Source organism: Simochromis diagramma, unplaced genomic scaffold, assembly GCF_900408965.1.
Source record: "Simochromis diagramma unplaced genomic scaffold, fSimDia1.1 OVJJ01000753.1, whole genome shotgun sequence".
Lineage (NCBI taxonomy): Eukaryota > Metazoa > Chordata > Actinopteri > Cichliformes > Cichlidae > Simochromis > Simochromis diagramma.
The window spans coordinates 4,906,385-4,929,197 of NW_024387523.1; the positions used below are offsets into that span (position 1 = coordinate 4,906,385).

At 40.3% G+C, this 22,813-nt stretch overlaps 1 protein-coding gene across 3 annotated transcripts in view; it reads left to right on the forward strand.

Moving 5' to 3' along the window:
• The window catches only part of samd12 (sterile alpha motif domain containing 12), a 127,104-nt gene that overhangs the window by 18,385 nt on the left and 85,906 nt on the right, over positions 1 to 22,813 (forward strand). For all 3 annotated transcript variants that reach the window (XM_040019975.1, XM_040019973.1, XM_040019972.1), the window contains exons 2-3: positions 7,011 to 7,219; positions 17,644 to 17,773. In XM_040019975.1, coding sequence (XP_039875909.1) covers positions 7,011 to 7,219; positions 17,644 to 17,773 — 339 coding nt within the window. The remainder of the gene's footprint in view (positions 1 to 7,010; positions 7,220 to 17,643; positions 17,774 to 22,813) is intronic.

Here is a 22,813-nt window from a genome sequence, read left to right on the forward strand (position 1 = left end):
GGACACAGCTGCCTGTCTCTTCAGGAGTGCACAGTCTGAGAATACAAAGATCCTGACTATCTCTGGTCAAATATGACATGACTGGGCTTCTCTGCAAACAGCCCCGAAAAGCCTTCTATACTAAATAAATGCTAAGGGAAAAAAATGCATACAAAACTCCATATGCATATGCTAGCCACGCCTTGGCCTGATTACTGGCAGACCTGTTGAATCAAGAAATCACTTAAATAGAAGCTGTCTGACAAAGTGAAGCAGGGTAAACGATCTCAAAAGTGTGAAGTGAAACAAAATCATTGACATACATCAGTGAGGAAGTGATTGCAAAGACATTTCTAAGCCATTTTTAAACCTTCTCAGGAATATAATGACTCCAAGACTGCACTGATGATTAATCCAGGAGGTCACAAAAGTCCCCAGAACAACATCTAAAGAACTGCAGGCCTCACAAAGTCAGTGTTCAGTATTCAACAAAAATAAAATGACTGGGCCCAAATGGGAGAGTTCCAATAAGAAAACCACTGGTGACCAAAAAGGATACTAAGTCCTGTGTCACAAAAACATCTTGAATATCCACAACATTTTGTGAAATGATGAGAAAAAGTTTAGCTTTTTGAAGGTTTTGAGTCCCATTAGATCTGTTGTAAAACTACAACAACATTTCATAAAGAGAACATCATATCAACAGTCAAACATGGTGGTGGTAGTGTGATAGTCTGGGGGTGCTTTGCTGCTGCAGGGCCTGGATGACTTGCCAAATTTAATGGAACCATGAATTTTGCTTTCACCAGAAAATCCTAAAGGAGACTGTTCAGCCATGAGTTTGTGCTCTGAAGCTCAAGTGCTTGGACAATGATCCAAAAACACACCAGCAAGTCCACTCGAATGGCTCAAAGCAGCCCAGTCAAAGTCAAAGACCTCTGATTGGGATGCTTTGGCATGACCTTAAATGGGCTGTTCATGCTCATAAACCCTCCAATGTGGCTAAATTAAAACAGTTCTGCAAGGAAGAGTGGGCCAAGGTTGCTCCACAGTGATGTGAAAGACTCATTGCCAGCGCTCGATTGCAGTTGCCAACTGTACACAAGCAGTTATTAGGTTTAGTGAGCAATTACTTTCTCACATAGGGCCAGAAGAGTTTGAATGTTCTTTCCCTTAAAATATGAAATCAGTGCATTTTGTGCTTATCAGGTTATCTGTGTCTAATCTTTGTTTGATGATCTGAATCACTGTATATATTTTTTGTCGGCATGAACTTGTCAAGTCCAAAACCCTTAATTCTTATTATAGCAGTCAGTTTATTCAGTGTGCCTACAGTTTTTCATGGCAGGCATACAAACAGATTCCTGCTGGTTGGTCCTTTTCAGATTCAATTGATAATGGCTGCTCGTTTAAAAGTCATGTACAGTAATTAAGAGAACCAGAGTTACGTAAGGCTAATCTAATTCTTACTTTATCCTCCTCTAATAGAAATGCATTTGGCTTTGAAGCGATGGCAGTTTTCGGTAACAATTCTACGTAAGTGTGCTCCATTCATTTTCTCTCCTCATTTCCCAACACCGAGTTCCATTGATAGAAAAAGAACGGAGTGGGAGAATGGAGGCGGATATCCTCCCTCATCTATCTCTCTTCCCTCGCAAAGCTTTCACGGCGCATGTCAGCGAGGAGAGAGGGAAGAATGTAATGGTGCTATTTATAGCAACTGTTGCTATTTTAAAAAAAAAAAGAGAGAGAGAGAAAAGAAAATCTATCTTTTAGCCCTCTATCCACTCACCCTTCTTCCACAGAAACGATGACAGGCCAGTGCGGCTGTCCTTTCTCTGTTTGCTGTGGTCCTCCCCCTTTGCCTAACTCCTCTCACCATCTTCTCACTCGTCCATCCATTTAGTCTACTTGTACCATTGTTCAGATGCTCTTAGCAGAGGATGTATAATTCATTTCTCCTCCAGAGTGGTTGCACACCAGTCATGAATTTAGTCAGGGTGAGGAGGGGAAGGGGAAGGAGTGAGCTGGGAGGAGAGAATAAAGAGGCAGTGAGAGGGAGCAATGCATCGTGCCACGCATCTCAATTCGGCTTTGTTTAAAACATGGCCCGCTCATGTATGATCTTTGTATGGTTTAAATGGGGCTTCACGGGGCTCTGTTCTTTAATCAGGAATCAAACAGCAGGACTATAGCTGTGTCATGTTTGACATTTTTCTTTAAAGTAGTAATACACAACATAACATAATGACCGCTGACAGGTGAACAACACTGATTATCTCTTCATCATGGCACCTGTTAATGGGTGGGATATATTAGGGAGCAAGTGGACGTTTTGTCCTCAATATTGATGTGTTTAAAGTAAGAGAAATGGACAATTGTAAGGATTTGAGTGAGTTTAATAAGGACTAAACTGTGGTGCCTAGATGGCTGTTTCAGAGCATCTCCAACACTGCAGCTCTTGTAGGGTGTTCCCAGTCTGCAGTGTTTAGAATCTATCGAAGGTGGTCGAAGTCAGAAAGAGTGGCGAACCAGTGATAGTGTCACGGGTGGCCAAGGCTCACCGATGCACGTGGTTCATACGCTCAGCATCTGTGGGATGTGCTGGACAAACAAATCTGATCCATGGAGGCCCCACCTCGGAACTCACAAGACTTCAAGGATCTGTTGGTGACAATTTGGTACCAGATTCCACAGCACAGCTTCAAGTGGTCAAGTGGAGTCCGCGCCTTAGTGGGTCCGGGCCGTTTTGGCACCGAAAAGGAGACCAACAGAATATTAGCCTCATAATATTACACCTGATCGGCGTTTGTAGTCCATCCATCTATAAGTAAGCCTTGTTAGTTAATGTGGCATATTTTAGAGCAACTTGCCTTTTGTCCTATTAGAAAACGAAGAAAGCTGGTTAAAGATGTCACACAAAGAGTCGGTCAGTGTGTTAACCAAGTGTAGAGTGATCCTTAAGCAATCAGTAGAATGCCTCACACTTTGAGTACAGGTATCAAAAAACACAAGTAAGAAAAGAGGCATGTGGGAGAGGAATAGTTCATATATAGTTATATATTAAAAGCTTTGCTTAAACAAAATTTAAATCATAAAAGTAGCAGAGGTAGTTAACGGTGACGTATCACAGCACGCGTATTATTTTAAGGCTATTTAAGGCATGGTTCATCTTGCTTTAGAATAGGTAACTCACTCCAATGATTCCTAATGTAGGGATTAAATCACAAATTAAAGATTTTAATTATTTTAATTACAGGTGGTTGGTATAGCAAAATGATATCACAACATTTCAAGAAAATCTCCAATAATTATTTTTCGGTCGATATAAGGAAAAACAAATACTAAATAACATCCAGTCAGACATTGCAGCTTGCAGGCAGGAGCATTTACTTATTGGTGCAAACAACATGAGCGACCTTTTTCCTTTTCCTTCTTTTCCAATGAACTAGTGTCACTGATGACAGACTGCCTAATTCACAGTGTGAATCCATTACCACAAGGTGCAGCAGCATTATAGTGCAATACATCAAATGCAAACCCAAAAGCAGCTTAGTCAGTGTTTTCCAAATGTCAAACATTTAAGTAAATAATAATAACAATAATATTAACAAGTAAAGTGATGTAACCTTGAAACTTTTATAGAGCCTGCACATTACTATCAAATAATAGAACTTGAATTGATTAATATCTTCCACCTGAGATGTTATATGTTGGCTCAGACCTTTTTAAGCAGTTGATTAAAGCCATGTAACTGCATCACTAATTTCCATCCACCACTTGGTCCTCCTGTCATGTAGAGTCTAACTAGTGAGATGCTCGGTTGATTACTTTTTGGTTTCACTTCAGCCGCCATGTCTCCTCTTTGTACTGGTGGTTTTGCCTCAAGTTGGGGTTTTTTCCCACCTTTAGCTGTAACAACTTTCTAGCAGTCTGGATTTGTGCACTAGCAACATAAATGCAGATTATATATATCTCATCAGTATCATGATAGGACACTTTTATATTGCGTACAAATTCACTTTTTAGAAGTAACGCCTCCAGCGTGGCACCCTTTATTTTAACATTACAACAAATTATCATCAGGCTCATCACAACAGCTATATAATGGATTCGATGTATTGAGCATAATCATCTGTAAGCTGCTTTGCAAACCACCCCTGCCCCAGTTTTTTCTTTCCATTCTGTGTACAGCTCAATAAATATTAGATCTGTTGTTAGCTGTGGTATCAGCTTTGTTCTTTGCATCTCTGGCTCTAGCTTTTCTTCTGTTGCACATAAAGAGAGCTATACTGCCAAATATAAGTTACTTAAATTATTAATAAGAATCTTATTGTGACTTCATACAGTAGAATAGAATAGAATAGAATTTATTGTCATTGCACATGTCACAAGTACAAGGCAACGAAATGCAGTTTGCATCCACCCAGAAGTGCTTTAGCCATGATATATATATATATATATATATACACACACACACACACACACACACACACACACACACACACACACACACACACACACACACACACACACACACACACACACAGGGTGTGATTCTAGGTCAGATATTTGAACAAATGTAGTGCACTCTCTCCCTTATTTTAAATGTGTTCACGCTCTATTTCCCAGATGTATAGCATGTTGCAGTATGAGGAGGAACTATAGAAGTGAAATCTACTGTAGGTGGCCCCGCTGGTATGTTGAATGGCAGCACGGATATTGTTGCTGTTTTGTTTCAGTCGAGTCTGAACTGTGTCAGACTTGTAATTGCTCTCTGACAGTGGTCTCAAATAAGTCGCTAATTGGCAATTTTCCTGGCCGCGCTTGTCTGCCAACAAGCAGACTGACATTTTTGTTTGGCCAGTAGATAGCTGTCATCCTTTTATACCCTCCCCAAAGCCTATGTGTCTATCCGAGATATCAAGGACATTCAAATATGTATTTATTGCAGGCAATTATATGAGACACATTGCACGGTTGTGCTTTTTTTTTCCTCTTCTTTTTTCAAGTTCATTCTGTTACTCTTTTTAGACCTTTAAGTAAAGCCGAATGTGCGGCTTTCGAAAAAACATGTTTTTTGACCTTTTATCCAAGCAGACTTCAGGTGTGATGAAAAGGGTTTTTGACTTCCATTCCACATGAATGAGACGCTGGTGTTTTTAGAACAAGTGCTCAGGTTTTATGATGACAAATGGCCTATTTTAGTGACACCTAACAAGTCACTGCTAGCTGTCACTTCTGCTCCTGCATCACTGCCTGATGAGACTAAAATAGTGTTCGAGTCTGACACCTCCTGAAAAACACAACTAAAAATAAGCCCTTCATGGAGGAAATGACAGAGTAGTACGATACGGTTTTACCCAGAGTAATACAAGCCTTCTGCCAATATGTGACTATTAACATTCATCTCTTACATGCATGCAAATTGATTCACAGGAATTGCTTTTGCTGTTTTCTTTTTTAAGTCATCTGCCTGAGACATGTCCTTGAATGCCAATTTGTGGCAGTCATAACACAAGTTTTTACACAGATTTCCAGTTGTTTTCTTATCAAGGCAATCGACTGTGCAGGATTTTTGAGGGGGAAAAAAACAGAAGAAAAAAGGCTTTTCTGGCTAAAGATAAACTCTCCTGCTGTAGTGCTCAGCCACTCATGGGTTATGCTGAGAATGTCCGCCAATTTACTATGCAATATTTTTCCATAAAAACTGAAAGTCTTAGGCAAGTGTAACATGGAAAAAATTTAGTGTGGTCCACTGAAGTCAAAAGAAAATGTTTCTTTCCGTCTGGAGTAATTTGTATTTCGTGGCATGGCAACAAAATTATCTAGCACAGCAGGCATCAGTGACAACAGAGTCGACATGAAGTCAGGTGGGTTGCTGAGCGGCTTGCAGTTGTTACAGAAACTGTTGGCAGGCTACAGAAGACTCAATAGCACACACGTAATGAGATGTGCCAGTTTGCTGAGAGACTAGCTGATCTGTGCTGGCACTGATATCATCTGATCTGCCAGGCCGGCAGCTGAGCTCGACTTTGTAGCCTGCTTGAACTTGTTGGAATTTTCAACTTATGGATGCCTGAACGCTGGTTTTGCTGGTAGTTCCACACTAACAAAATTCTCTTTGTCTCCTTTACTTTTAAGAGTATGAGATTCATAGAAGGGTCATTACATTAAGGATAGAAAAACTAAATTGCTGATGTATGAGACAACTCCTTTGCTGTTGTGCGCTTTCACAGTTTTCAGTTAAGTTGTCTTTTTGGAGAACTTGCCATGGTTCTTCTGTGGATGTCTGCCTGTTTATGTAAATTCCAGATTATCTCTGTGGGGGCACATCATCTCCTGCATTACTTGCTCGTCTTCTTGTTTGCAGAAGATATTTTTGTGCCTTACATTTGGGTTGTTCTCATCATGTAGAATCATTCTGGGACTTGTCTCTCTGATGTTAGTGAATAATAGATAACACTTAGCTTTTTCAGGAAAAAGCTAAGCTGTTATCATTTATGCTCTAATACAGATTTTGGATAACTGTCTGCAAACAGTCCACTGTATTAAGAACTGTCTGGTAGTAGGAGACAGGTTGCATTACAATGAACTACTGAGACTTTCACTGGCTTACTCACCATAAGTCACTCTCTGCTGCCATCTTGTGGAATTTCTGAAGTGTAGCGTTCAGTGTGTGAGGACTGGGTTATTCAACATGTGTTGCTCAAAGTTTGGAATTTCACCAGGAAATCTAATAATCTAACATTTAAGAGAACTGTAAAAAGAGACCATTAAAAAAAGATGTTATACTATTACAGAAATGATGTAGTACTCTTGTGTACTACACAAGCATTGAAAGGCCCATTTATAGAAAACTGCAATCTTAATTTATTAGCTAGAGTACATACCTGAACCTAAGTGATTCAAACGTAATGCAAAGCACCTCCAGTTAAAATTGCAATACTACACTTTCGTCCTATTTATGGCAAATGTCTGCTGTTACCCTTTGCTAATCACTTGGAAATGTTTGCCTCTGACACACTCAGCTGTTCACTGCAACCTGAGCCAGAATGGCATCGACCACCAGATGTGCCAGGAGAATATGACGTCACAGCTGGAGGAGGAAGAAGAGTCTGTGGACGTGGGGTCTGTCCTGCTGGATGACGACAGCCCAAGCTATCAGGATGTCAGCCCTCCTAGGTACCAGCGGCGCTCCCCGCCACACCGATCTGTCTCAGAGTCTGAGCTGACCCGGGTAAGACTATCTATCATAGCATAGCATATATTGTTTTTGTTTTTCAATTTTTAATTTTTCAATTATTAATTATTTAATCTCCTGTTATTTCAAGCATATAACAACTCCAACTCCTCTTTTTCTTTGCAAATCTGTACTCTCTGTGTCTCCATAGTGCCATATGGCAGCGGTCCCCAACCTTTTTTGTGCCACCGACCGGTTTAATGTCAGACAGTATTTTCACAGACCTGCCTTTAAGGTGGCGCGGATAAATACAACAAAATAAAATGATACGAGCAAGACAAAAACTGGGGTATTTTTCAAATATAATAATAAATGCGAATTCACTGTGTAATTGCCTAACTTTATTGGCAGCATCCTCCTACAATGACCAACAAATTGAGTGTAACATCCTCCTCTCTGTCCCTTAATACTCTCTGGTCACTATGGTAACGTGTAAATATTTCTTTGAAAACACACAACTACAACACGGGAAAAGACCCAGGGAAACCAAGTTAACGATAAAAAAAACCCTGAAAACCATAAATTTCACACCCGAGCCTCAACTGTCGCAGCCCGGAACCAAACGACTCACTGGTACCAGTCCGTGTCCCGGGGGTTGGGGGACCACTGCCATAGTGTCTTCATAGTGTTTTCTATCACACTGCTGCTAAGGGGCGCCAGAGTCAGCAGTTTTCAGACTCATGGTAACTGTAAGAGAAGCTTGGATTAATAAAAGAAAACAGGTGACTGATGGCTAATATTTATATTACATGTTTGTCCATTAAGTCTGTGAGTTAGACACGTGAGTTTAGAATTGAAATAGTCAGGGGGAGTGTGTTCTCACTACTGGGATGATTTGGGTGACGGTGCTGTGTGAGTATTGCAGGTGGCAGCATGCTGAATGACCAGTTGCTAGCAAATGCTAAATACACTGAACTGTTACATGTATTATCTTTTATATTATTTGGGGGGGTACAGACTGTTTAATGTCTTTTGATGCGTAGTGTTTTGAAAAATTCAGGGCTGCTAGGTACATTTTAAAAAAGAATGTTTCTTTGCATTTGTCGAGGGAGTTGTAGTTTGATCTTTAACTGTGAAATTTTCAAAAGGTTTTTAATGCCTTTGAAAAATCCATCAAGTCCACAGACTGTGCATAAAAGTTGGATATAAGCTCTCAGCGTGTCATAAATATATATTTATTTTAAAAGCCAGAATGGGCAGAATGAAAGTGTGGCTGTATAGAAGTCTATGAGAAAAAGGACCCTAATCCTCATTTGACTAAAACATTTTGCCCAGTTATGGTCTCAGCTGCTATTTTCTGATCTTTTTTCCTTTCAGCATAATGTTGTAAATCAATCAAATCTAGAGTAAAATAAACAATAAACCTGGAAATAAAACCTGCTTTGGGGGTGACTGTTATTTCAGTTTTTATTGCTTTATGGCTGATTAGCTGCAAACGTGTTTGCTCTACATTCTGGCTTGACAGCAAGCTTCAAGTTGTCCAATGACTTGGTCTGTGTCCATATAGTTGAATGAATTATTTTGTTTTTCCCAAAATAAATATAGGCCACCTCAAGCGCACTAAAAACTGAAATGATGAAAGTCTTAGTATTAGATTTACACTTGTGACCCCTCAAATTAGCTGCTTTGTTTTGGATAAAAGTGTAATTACTGTGTTTTCTTAAGTGCTAATTAGCAAATGCTGGAATGCTAACAGGCTAAACCAAGTTAATGAAATGCTCCACTGTATCTAAACAAAAGTATAGCACTCGAAACACTGTAGCACAAGTTCTCAGATCTCACAAGGAATTCACATAGCATGCTTAACTGCACTGTGGCGATATAACTGCACTTATTACTCTTATTTGTTGTCACATTATGTGGAAGGCACACATCCTTTTGCTTTCCACGCACAAAATAGTATGCCAGTCATGTAGATAAAGTAACCCCTTATGTTTCTGTCCACCTTGTAAGCACCAACAATAACTTTAATGTGGAATAAGCAGTGACAGACAAGCTGTTGTTTTCCTTGGTGTCCCTGATAATAGATGAAAGGACCCATCAACAGCAGTGAAGACTCATAAGTTGTTTCCTCTCCAGAAATAGACGGATTGGGAGAGTATTGTTTACTTCCAACGTATGCAAACTGCCATATGCTCTTTTTCTTTCCTGATCATCAGTTACGACAACGAAAGAAGATTAAAGTACTTTGAGTCAGACACCAGCTTCTGTGTAAACCTCTTTGAAATACCAGACCTGCAGCCTGGCCTGGTTGAATTGGTGCAAACAGAAAGTTGCAGAAATTATTTGACAACTTTCAGCCTCAATGTCACATGTCCCTGTGCGCTAGATTTAATATCTCCTATCTTTGGAAAAATCTAAGTAGACTAGTCTAGAAAGAGTTTAATTATGTCTCATAGTAATCTGTACTATCAAGCTTTGGAGACACAGGACAGATAGTATTTATTAGTACTTAAAGGATTTGAGGTTAATTAAATGGTGTTCAACTTCAATTAGTATTACATATGTGTGCTATTATATGACCACATTCTTTCACATTCTGTATGGCTCGGCATATTATTTTTGATTTCATAAATATGCGTACACTACCAAGTCTAAATCACGGCGATGCTTCAAAACCTCCCGTTCCCTCATATCAAAGTCCTCATAAGTGAAACTCTCGCCACTCGGCTGTCATCTAGGGAATGCCTCCTGGCAGTTATATGTGCAGTAGGTGATCATCTTAAAAGCACAGAGCATAGAAACTGCAACCAAATCCTGTACTGTGATACTTAAAAAATTTGATGTTTATTTGCTGCAAAATAAGGTTTGAGCATCTTAGCATCAATGTCTTTAGCTGATCCCTCCAGAATGTTTTACTAATGCTATAATTAATAATATTATGGGTGAAAAGCCAAGAAAAGTACACTTTCCTACATCTTTACAACAATCTTAACAACAACATTTGTGCTGCGAGCAGGCGTCAGTGGCTCATATGTTCCCAGGTTACACTGTTGTTTGGCTCCTTGCCTCCTCTGTTACAGTATTTTCCCCTTAGATTTCTCTTCAGCACTCCCTGATTGTCATGTCCCCTCATTACAATGTCTCAACTCATTTGCTTGTTGGTCTTTGTGTGGTGCCAAGTCAATGGACCCATCAAGGCAAGACCATTGAAGGTGCCGTGTGGAGTGTTGCACCATCAAATGTTGCTGCCCGGGGTGCATCAAGCCTCTCAAGTTTAACTGGGAACAGTTAAAACATCTTGCCATCAGTTCATGCCTTGTCTCTCCTCAGACCACTGCGGGTTTGTACTCAACAGTGCCAAACTGGGCCACTTGATAAGTGTTGCTCTTTCAGATATGTTCCCGTCCAGTCATCTGGCTGCAACCTCACCCTTGCCAGTCACTTAGTTCTTTACTGCTGCCCATTTGCGCAGCTTTAACAGCCAAATGTTCAGTTATAGTCTAATTAATCCCAGACCTTGAAATGCATCATTGTATAATCAATGTTATTCACTACATCTGTGAGCAGTCGTAATGTTTTGGCTTGTCCGTGTATATGCATATGAGTCCAGGGACTATATATCTTGCAAATAGAAATTCTAATCAAATGTTGTTGGCTTTTAAATAACAGCAGCCACGCAGATGAAACTGAGAGTCTGTATTAATTCTAGAGTCAACACAGCACTCGTGATTGATACCTCGCCCCGAGAAATCTAAATCCTGTTTAACTGAAACTTTCCGGTGCCACATTCGAGTGCTTTTTCAGCCCTACAAACACATTTCAGTTGATAGAAGAGAAACGTTACCAAGCTTCATCGGCTTTTCAGGTGAGAAACTCAACATTTTGTCAGGATTGCTGACTAAGAGGGAGAGTTTGATGCTAGGGCTCATTCATCTCATTTTTCATGTGGAGTGTAAGTACCTGTTTTAACGATCCATCAATTAGCACTGAATAAATGTGAAGACATAATAAATCCAGACCTTTGTGCCATTCTGTGGAACAGCATACAGCAGGTCATTTCAGTTCATCACATCAGCGGCGTTAATTTTTAAATATTGGATTAAAGTTGAATCATGCGCCTGCTCGGATTTATAATCGAGTCAAGGCTCAGCCATAGATTAAACATGAAGCATAAAACAGCCATTTAGACTCTGTGGATAGCTATAACATCCATAGCAAATAACCTCATCTCAGTCGTAATCAATATGAAGCCCAAGGTGAATATATCTTGTTTGGTGTTAACACGCCCTGCTATGCTTTATGGACCCCGCTGAATCCCAAGGTCAGGTGCTCTGAAGGGATCTGGTGTACTTTCTTTGATGTGCCTGAGTAAAGTTGGCATCGCCTGTAAATCCAATTTCAAACAGAGGCTCCTTATTAAGGCTTATTAATTTTTCCAGCACAGCGTGTTATTCTGTCAGCTATCCACAGCTCTCTGGACTCCTCTCTACCCTGTCCACGCACACATACACGCACCCGTATCACGGTTTCATCCCTGTATGTAACAGATTAATTAATACAGGGAATTTTCATCTCCTGCCAGCTCTTGCCGAGAGAATGGAGCGAGGCAGAAAGAAAAGAAAGCGAGAGAGAACATGCCAGAGCTGTTAATTAGCTGTGCAGTGGAGATAGGGCAGGCGACACAGGGCTCCGTGTCTCAGACACCCATTCACTCAGTCAACATGACATTAATGGCAGCTGCCTTGCTCTTCTTAGTGCTTCTCCGTCAGTCTGCAGTTAAACGTGGAGGCAGTGTTTAGTGGTGACACTAGAGGGTAGTATACAACAGGGAATGTGACTCGTGTAACATAAGGAAGTTCAGGATGGAGGAAGAAGGAAGCGTCTAATACAACCTTTCAGTTTTCCCGCTGCTGTTGAGAACTGAGGGATGGAATTAAAAGGTAAAATCAGGATTAGATTTAGGGTCTAAAATTATAACTTATACAAAGAATGAGATATAATGTGGTAGCACTTTGTTTTAAGACCTTATGTAAATACAGGATTGCATTTTTGAGAAGCTGTGAGTATATTGGTATATTTAGCTATAACAGTGTTTCCAAATAAGCTGTAATGCTGTCTAGAATAAAAACCAAAATACAATTTTGCAAGTTTGCAGTTGATTTAATCTCTAGATTTAATTGAAAGTAAAAATAAAAAAACAATAGAAGTGTTGAAACTAATGAGTTTTTTTCTTTTAATATACACTGATTAGCCATGTGACTAACACCAATAATTTTATTACAATGCAATTTTCTGCTTGGGAAATTCAATTTCTGGCATTCATTTGGTTTTTACTCGGACCACTTGTTGTTGCTGAGATGCAAACTACCCCTGGCAGGGCCGTTTAAAAAAATAAATAAATAAATACTGCACACAGTATTATAGACAGTGGTTTTAATGTTGACTTGTTTATACTCACGGCACACTTAAGAGAACCACTGTCTTGCATCCTGATCCATTTTTAACACTTTAAGCATTTCAGTAGTTTTGATAATTATATTTTCAAATGATACATTTTCCCGTCCTTTACTGATGTACAATCAGCACTGTTTAACATTTTAGGACCTAGTTTATCATATATTTAGCTTAATTCATCCACCCATCTATTGTCCAGTTGGGGGTTATAGGGTATCCTATCCCAGTTGTCGTAGGTTTCCATCATCTTGCTAAAATAAGCAAAGCCTTTTCCTGAAAAAAAGATGTCTGGATAGCATTAATGGTGTTTTCACAGTAGTTCAAGGTTTCCGTGTGCACTCATGCACCACCATGAATGGTTCAGGAGTTAATCATCCACCAATTGAAAGATCACTCTCTGGCTCCTCCAGTCTGCATGTTGCATGTCCTTGGGCAAAATACTGAACACTAAATTCAGTATTTTGCTGATACTGTGCGATCAAACATCAAGAGTTTGTGAGTCTGGTATAATAGTTAGAAAGCTCTTAAAGGCATAGAATAAACCTCTGTTTGAATGAGTGTGTGAAGGTGTGACTGTGGCGTGTTGGTGACTTTTGAAATGAGCACTGATAATAGGCTCTCTTCTTTCTATTTGAGGCATCCATAATTTTATGAAAATAAGTTCAGATTGGCTGTCAGGACCTTGTATTGTCTATGAAAGTTTATGAGCCAGTGTGGGGAATTGTTTTTTTCAATCTTCTAGTCTTCATAGTTATTTATTTGAAGTGAATTGCTAGCACATTAAATAAGCATTTATACAAAACAAAGCAACTGAAAAACTCTCTAAAATTACATGATTCTGTTTTTGCGTCCTACATTTATAATAATGTGCAAAAGGACACGACTTTCAGATACTGTTTACCTAGGCCAGTCACTTCACATACAAAAAAACCCAATAGCTCTTTGGGAATTGTTATCATGAATTCAATATGCCTGTCAGAAATTATGTTTTGGTTTTTTGTTTTTTGTCTGCTGTTACAATAGTTAAAATTGTGTTTTTGCTTAGTTGTCATATCTGTTTTGTGTCAACACTGGTTCATCCCTTGAGTAAAGTGCCATTTTTATGCCTGAGTGATTCATAGGTCAGTGCTGTTAAGTGGCTTAGCAAAGAAAAGAGAAAACCATTCCTTTAAAAATGATCAAGTACAAAGGCTGGAAAATCGGTGCAAAAGCAATGTCCAAAAAAATACTTTGAAAGACCTTCAGAAAGCCTAAAGACAACAAAACAACAAAGTCTGGCTGTTTAGAAGCAAAATATTAAGAAACACTGACTTTTACACGCAACTTTTGGTACCGTGTGAACATTACTTCCATTTTTTTTTTTCATACCTGTTTAGGACAAAAAGGAATCAGCTACGATTTATTCAACAAACACCGCTGCGCCTAATGAAGGCTACTAAACAACGGTTTTAAATAAAAGGAACAGCACTTTGCTATCAAATAGCTATCGAGTATTTGTTCTGCCCTTGTATGCATTTGCTCAATAAATGAACTCTGCCACTTTATATTGTCCAGGGAAATATCCAGAGCCGAGGTTGAATTTGAGTTATTTCTGGTAAGTAAGCAAAACTACGAACTAATAAATGTGTTTCACTTCATAAGCTCCTTGTGGTCAGTTTAGCACTAAATTCAAATTATTGACAAGACAATGTCCTTACATGAGCTAATTGCTGCTGTAGTTAACATTTTTAATTGAGTGAAAAGCCATTTGACCCTGCAATCAGCCCGACAATCTTGGAGGCAAAATGAAAACCGCGGCACGGGGAGGAGGGGGGTTTGCAGTTCTCCTAAGAAACAATTATTGCCGTACAACACCACTGCCAAATTCACTCTCTCAGTCACATGGTGTTTGTCTCTGGAATGCTTTTCAGCGCTTTTTAATTCCCAGCTCTTTTTTGTATTCCAATACTGTCCTCACAAAGGGGCCATGTGATTGCCTCTTGATTAATTTAGCTGAGTGCATTCATATTGGATCTTTAAATGCTTATCAGCGTTAGTGGGATTACATGCTTCATTATGTATGTAATACTTGTTTTTTTCCAGTGTGATTGGAAATGTATGTTTATCGCAGACTCTGGTTCATCTTAGGGTTGTGCGTTTTCCCCCCCCCCCCAAAAGGCTTTATTTCTCGTCTTTTAATTTTTGAGGTTGTCCTTGCTCTGTTGCTAAGGTAACGTGAAGAATACTGGAAGCTCTACTGGGCTTTCAGATATCAATTAAATCCAAGGACATCACAACACTGTACGCATGTCGGCACAGATGGCGGTCATATAAATGTGCCGCGTGCGCGCGTATGCATTGCATTTATGCGCATTCCTTCTAGTGCGAACGCGTTTGTGCGAGCGGGCTGCACATGTGGATAAATGCGTGCGTCTTTGTGTGCTCGTTCCCAGACGTATTCCACTTAGAAATAAAGCGGGCTTCCTCTCTCACCCCTGCGCTGTCACTCAAAACTCTAATTGGCCTGGAGTCTCTTGAACACGGCTCTTTGAGCATGATTGTACTCTTGTTTTCTTCTCTGTTCTGTTTTCTCTCCGCCCTTTGGCTCTGCAGGCTGGCTGGCAGGCAGAAAGGCACCGGCTCACCTATTGTACAGGCCCAGGGAACACAGCTATGGGCTAAATCAGTGCAGAATGTAAAACACAGATGGCCATTGACTCACAAATGGGTTCATGGAAAATGAGAGAGTCTCCTGTGTCAAACTCTGCTGAGTCTACCATGGAGCACCAGGCTTTTTGCTTTTCATTCCTCTGGATCATCTGTCAGTCCGGCCATCCTTCACACTGCCAGCCTCCTCTCTTTTTTCTTTTTCCTCCTTTTCTACACTCTACTTTCTCACATGCTTTCATAACACACACACACACACACACTCCTCTCTCTCTCTTCTTTTCTTCTCCATCCTTCACTCTTACGACATCCTGGCCTCCCTCTCTCTTTTGTCGCCTCAGGCTTATAGTCGGGGTTAATTAGCATTGAGTTGAGCTGTGTTTAATGGTTAATGTGGTTTCTTCCTGTAATACCACACCCTCCCCTCTCTGCAGTTTCTACACCTATCCTTTGCAGGCTGCCAAGCAATCGTATTAAGAGAGGCGGCCTCGCCTTTCTGCGTACATAGCTACCTGCTTTCTTTGGCTGTCTGTCACTTCGCCTACCTACACGGGATACAGACCATATGCCCAAATCAGCATGTACACATCCCTCAATTTCTCTTTCTCTCAGGGATGCCGCGTGATGAGCGGGAAGGAGCGGTGAAAAGACACCGAAAAGGCAAGAATGAGGTAGCACCATATAATAAGAAACAGGTGAGAGAAGGGCGATGGGAGAGACGAGGGCTACAATATGCGGGGAGAAGAAGTGAGAAAGACAACGCGATAGATCTGACAGGGCCTGCGTGAGATTGAACGTGGGGGAGAGATGAGACGGGATAGAAAGAAGGAGCGAAAAAGGCACAAGCCGGGAGAAATGCTGCCAGTACCTGCTGCTCTGCTTTCTTTGGGTGGAGGAAAGAGGGGGCTTCCATTGCTATGCCGCACCACACGGCAGCCAGAGAGCAGGCTGAAGTGGAGGGGAGTGGATGTGAAATTTTAATCACCTCTCTGTGTTTGTAATTTTAGTAGCCCCCTCAATCAAAATCAAATCCATTGCCAGCACTTTCAAGAGCAATCCGCTGGCAGTCTACTGCATAGCCCGCTGTTGAAGTAGTGCGTTTAAATAAGAAGGGTGTCTTGCAGCAAGACTGCAATGCAAAACAGAGAAGTGTATGCATGCACTCGTTCATAGTTCTCTGTCAAAACTGGCTACAGCTACAATATTATAGGTTTTGGATACTATTGGCCCTGGATAGCAGCAAAAGTCAGTCAACAAGAAAACTAACAGGAAAATTGAAGGGGCTTACTTTTAATTTCCCTCAAAAGTGCACTAATAGTTTAACTCTTCATTGCCATTACACGTAGTACAATGAAAGTGTGGTACTGTCCCACATCTGCGCTTAAAGAAAGCCTAGCAAATCACAATAAATAATAAGATATACAGAGAATAACATATGTTCAATATGTGCAGAGACATTTGGTGGTGTTGATGTTGGCTGGTCTACCGCTTGTGTGGAAATATTCTTATGCTGGTTTGGTGCATTTGCAGCGCTCAGAGCTTGCATGCATTCTTGACATCTGTAATTTTGATTAACGTGCTTATCAGGCGTTAAAGCAAATAATCAAAATAGAAAACTTAAAGTTATCCTCTAAGCTTCCTGTTATAATTCAGGGGCCAAATTTCCGCACATGTAAAGAGACGACATCACAAGGTGTTCATCTTCTAGCTGCTTATTTCGAGTCCATGTTTTTGATCCCTTTGTGTTTCTCAGTTTTCTCCTCACAGAATTGATTTGCACAAATTAACACCACCTTTCTCTCAGTCACCATTTTTTTTTGTGTGTGTTTAGATACAGATTTTTTTTGTTGTTGAGGAAAAATGAGCCATTTAGTGTTTAACTTTAACGCAAGCGATACGTTTCTCTGAGTTGTACAATGTGAACATATGTTGAGAACATATGTTTAATTCATACATAACAGTGTGTGTAATTCAAGATTAAATATTTTACTTTGTGCTGAGCTCCCAGCTGTAGATTTCATGACTGTCTTTTTAAACATTTTTCTGGAGTTATAGTGTAAAAAAAATCACTTATTAGCCATTGATCACTGATGCAGAAGGGAAAATGTCACAAAGCAGCCTGTAAAGATTCAGATACACTAAAATACAGTTAAGAAGTGAAAGTGGCATGATCCCACCAGGTCAAAATAACGGAAAACACTGACAGTATTTTACCTGCATCTTCTAGATCAAACGATTTGACCAAAAAAAGGAAGCGGTAGTCCATAAACGTCATAATCAGGGTTTATTAATGGTTATAAATGGTGACTGTGTAAAAAGATTTTAAAATAAGGAGTTCTTATTTTTTTTTTTTTTTATTATGTTTGTATCTTATACAGACAGGATATGTGAAGCTGTCCAAGCCAGTGGCCCTGTGGACCCAACAGGACGTGTGCAAATGGCTGAAGAAACACTGTCCCAATCAGCACCAGATCTACAGCGATTCGTTCAAACAGCACGACATCACAGGTAGTTTTTGGCACCTGTACAGTGGCTTCATTTGAGGAGGTTTATGGCTTATTATCCACGGGTTTCTAGTAGCTCGTTGCTCTTTTAAAACCTGGTTGATTTTTTTTTCCATTCACATTCATGATCAATAGGATAAGACGAAATGGATGTATAGATACTGAACTGCTATATCCGCTATATTGACAGTTTAGTAGAACTCATAGTGGCGGCTTTTAACGTAACGTAACATTACAAACATGTTTCCATTTGATATCAGTAATTAAATAAGTGCACTTCTGAGATACTCACTTCCTGAGAGCTCTGTGCAATCACAGAGGTTAAGCTAACTGTAGAATTTAAAGATTTAGCATTTCCTGCCTGGTAAACTCCAATTTTTTATTACCGGCTTATTTAGAAAAGGTGCGACATGCATGTGTGAAGAGTTTAAATATATTTGCAGCCACCTTTGTCAGACCTCCTCTAACTAATTAAAGAAAGTAAGAAAAAACAAAGCAAATCTGTTTTGCTCCTGAAAAAGTACTAAAGTGCAAGTAACATGATATTGACCACTATGCAGCAAATATCACAACGTTAAATCACTGAATATCTCTCTTTAAGTGAGGTTTGGAGTCAAGTTCATGAAACTGGTACATTTATCACATCTGCTCTTGACAAAACCAGATCTCATTCATAACATCCCAGGTGCTCTCTGCACCCACTGTCTGCCACCTGCCACCCGGCCTACATCCCTCGCTTCCCACTTTCAGCATTCCCGCCGAAAACAGCCGGCCATGTCAATCATCTTCCTAACGAGGCTACTCAAGGTCACTCTGACCTAACGACACTCCAGCCCGCGTGGCAACAGACGAGCGCTAATTGCCGCACTCTCTACCTCTCAGAGCACGAATGATCGCATTAATATGTTTATTTGTTGCTGTCGAGGACCTCCTCGACTCAGTGACTGGCTGGCAGGATAAATCACTTGGTGGTCATGATGAGTGGTGTAATGACTCACGCTCCCATTTCACCCGTTGATGCATTTGTTCTGTTATACGTCTGCATAGAGGATTTTGAGATTTAGCATCTTCTGTTTAATGGCCTGAAAATATGAATCTCGCCGCTTTGCAGCTCAAGTTGCAGATATATCTCATCACCAGCGTAGAGGTCTGAGAGATCCACAGTTCATTGCACGCTTGCTGAACCACTGCTGCGTTTTTGTTTGTTTTTTTAAAATCCGTTTTCAAGCGAAGGCATTTCAGCAGATTTTATTTTGTTTTCTTTTCACTCAAGGTAAAAGCTAAAAGTGATGTATTGACGAGTCACTTGTGAAACATTAGCTTCTGGTTTCTGTGGACTGACTCGGAGCTCGTGTGCTAAATAAAATATTTGCCGATTCAGATGACTTACAAGGCAAATATAAAAGGACGATTTAAAGGGCCTGCCTCTGAAAACACCCTTAATCACGCAGTTAGAGCGCTTATCCATCCACTCATTTGAAATTTCTCATGAGGTCCATATCTGAATACGGAAAAATTAATCTAACTTTAAGATTAAACACCTCTGTGTGCCTAACAATTCTAGTGCATCCAGTTAGTCTGTAAATTAATTACACTTTTAGTCTCCCAGTTAATAACACCCTGGAACCTAGCTTCCTAATAGTGTATTAACTTAATGACCTGTGATTGTTATTAAGGTGTAATAATGTTTGCGGGCTCTAACAGGTGTGGAAAGGGTTAACCAAATGAAAACTCATGCTCATATTGTACACACACGCACGTACATACACATTCACGCTGGCACAATTAGGAGATAATGACATGCACAAAACCTGCAAGTAATTCAGTTTGTCTTCACATTGAGCATTAATTAACAGAGCCCAATTAAAACAGGCCAAACCACACCAATTGGGCTCACGAGGCAATTTGCATCCCAATCAATCTTTGAAATATTATGCAGATATTTTTCTGTTCCTACACTCTATTAGAATAAACAAGGGGGAAACAAATGATGGAATATTGTTGTGGAAAACAATCATGCGTAGACAAACAAACAGTGAGTATGAATACATTTATAAGAGCACGCAGGCGTGCGTCTGAGAATATCTATTTGTTCAGTGTGCTTGTCAGCCATGAGCTGTGACCCTTGAAAATCAGAACCATGCGTGCATGTGTGTGTGCGTGTGCGTGCACGTGTGTATGCATGAATAGATTTTTGGCTTTTTAGCATCTGAGTCTCCAGACCGTAGCAATTCTTGACTGTATTTTCTGACAGAAAAGTCAGCCCTCATTTTGGCTGCCAGCGGTACTCAATCTCACTTGTCTTGGCAACGTAGTCGTCCCTTCATAAAGTAGCAAATCAATAAACGGTCTCTATTTCAGATCATAATTCAAACAGGCATTTGTGTCCTCCCGCTCCTGACATAAAACAGCGGCGAGGGAAATGCATTTTACTGCGGATCAGGACTGGTGCAACATTTTAACGTTGAGCGACTTCAGTATGCAGCAGCTGGCTTCCTTCTAGGCTCCTCTAACCTCTGCCAAAGAAATCAATGTTTCCTATCCTCCCTCCAGCCTCTGCTGCCAAGAAACCCTTTCCCTTCCTCAATCTTCACCTCCCACCCCCAACAGAGACGGCAGCGAATTTGACTTTAACACTCAGCTGCCATTAAAAATGCATTAAAGCATATTAAGGCATAATTAGATATTAGTCCCTAATCCGTTGTAATTACAAAGACAAAGCTCTTTTGGTTGAGAGAATAGCTTGGCATGGTAAATTAGTTAAACACACCGTTTCCGATACTTTAGATGTAATCAGCATAAAAGGTGCGATGACATAGGTAATCAGAAGCAAAGAGGATGAAGGAGGAAAAATGGGCGAGTCGCTATTAACTTATATTTTCTGTCAGAGGAGACCATTACATCACAGTGTGGAAATTCAGAGCGTCTCTAAGGGCGTACAGTGACTGAATTAGAAGCAGCTGTGGAGGCTGGCTGCAGGGGCTGGTTTTAGAAAACTGTCGAAGATGGGGGTCCAGATTTGAGTGCAGTGTTTTGTTTTGTTTTTAGGATGAACCACATTTATACAACAGTTTTCAAGTTAGGATTGGATGAGATGGTAAAAACTTCCAACCGGTTGCTGTCACACTAGCATATGCCAGGGTATTTGTGGTGGTGTTTGTGTGCCTCAGGGTTACTCACAGGGTGCTTTTTTAAAAAAAAAAAAAAAAGTTACCATCTGTTTATATTTATAGTTTCATAGTTTTAAAAAAAATGTGAATGTGTCTTGCAGTGAAAAGCACTTTGAATCGTCATCAGGACAAAAAAAAACACTATATAAATGTAACTCATAACCTAAAGAGCATTTGTTTCATGAATGCAGCGATTTCTACAGACTGCTTCCAGGTAATAGATGAGAATGCAAACAGCAAATGAGTCAAAGGGACTAACATGGCTCCAAATCAAGTGGCGAGCCACATAAAAGATCCATCGGTGGTTGTTGTTTGAGTGATGGAGCTGTGCAGTGAGCTGATGAGCTCTTAGGGGGACAATCTGATCCACAGGCAGAAGGAATCATGGTTAATGAAACCATTAGCAAGGCGATTACATGTCAGTGTGTTACATGTTATTAATTACTGTCCTGCCAATTGCATGTTTAGAAAATGGCGTTCTTAATTTTCTTCATATAGAGAATTAAAAATTAATCTGTAGAGACCGTGAATGACTTGTCGTTAAATAGTGATATAATAATAAACTGAAAAGAGATATCCGTTTATTGATGAAAAGAGGAAAAAAAATAATGTCTCGGCCCAAAAGAGAAGCGCAGATATCCAAGTGATTGCAGCTCGTGTACCAGTGAGGCTTTTGTAACGATTTTGAGAAAATGGGACATTTATTCAAAGGCAACTTATCTCATTGCCACTATGTGTTCATATGATTACAGTCTCAAGCACAGTAATCGTGTCACACTGTTCTGCTTATGTCTCCCAAGTATTTTACTAGTGTGATTCAGCAATGGAAGCAAAGCCTGAAAGCAGGCAGTGCCTTAGAGAAGCCTGAAGGCATGTGCATGGCTTTTTTTCATTTTTTTTAAATGTTCTTATTTTATTTTTATTTTTTCTTCAATTTTTGTCTTTTTTTAAATGACATGCATTAATTATATACACGAATTAGGAACCCTGGTTCCAAATTGCTTCCACTGCTTTAGCCTACCTGTGAGTTATGATGAGGAGTAGGCAACGTGATTGGAATTCATATCAATTTACTTCTCTTGAATAATGTTAACTTGGGTTTATAGGGGTGTATACTGAGCTCTCTCCTGTCCTCACTCTACACCTACGCCTGCACGGCCACTAGCATCTACAATTTCATTGTGAAGTTTGCGGATGACACAACAATGGTGGGTGACAGTTTACAAGGAGGATGTCAGTGCCTTTAAACTCCAGTGCTAAGACTACCATCTCACCCTAAATGTTACAAAACCAGAAGAGATGATAGTGGACTTCTGGAGGTGTAGAAGAGCACATCACCATCACCATCAAGAGTGAACAGCTTCCGTTTCCTAGCTGTACATCTGGCAGACCATCTGGTCAGTTCACACAAACAGCATACACCTTCATAGTCAGCACAGTGTTACGTCACGCAGCGCAGTGTGATGGGTATGACCGCAGCATGGTGGCTGCGGTGACACCGGTGTGACAGCAGCGCGGCGTGACCTGTGTGACGTCACGCAGCTTTCGCAGAGGTCAGCGCGTTGTTACGTCATACAGCCATCGCGGACAGCAGCTCGGTGTTACGTCAGGGGTGTATACTGAGTGTTGGAGTCAAATTGTTAAATGTTGTCATTGTGTTACTTAAATTTGCAAGTCTTGGTTCAAACTATATGGTCAAAGACATTCTCCTGTTTCTATTGCCCTCCCCAGGCTGTTGAATGGTGGAGGAGGCTATAGTGTTTTATTATAGGGACACATCCTATGTGAAGGTTCTGTTTTAAACTTCCTGCCTTTATGACCCTTTGGTGAGCAGGAGATCAGACAAACGCACCCCCAAACACACACACACTCAC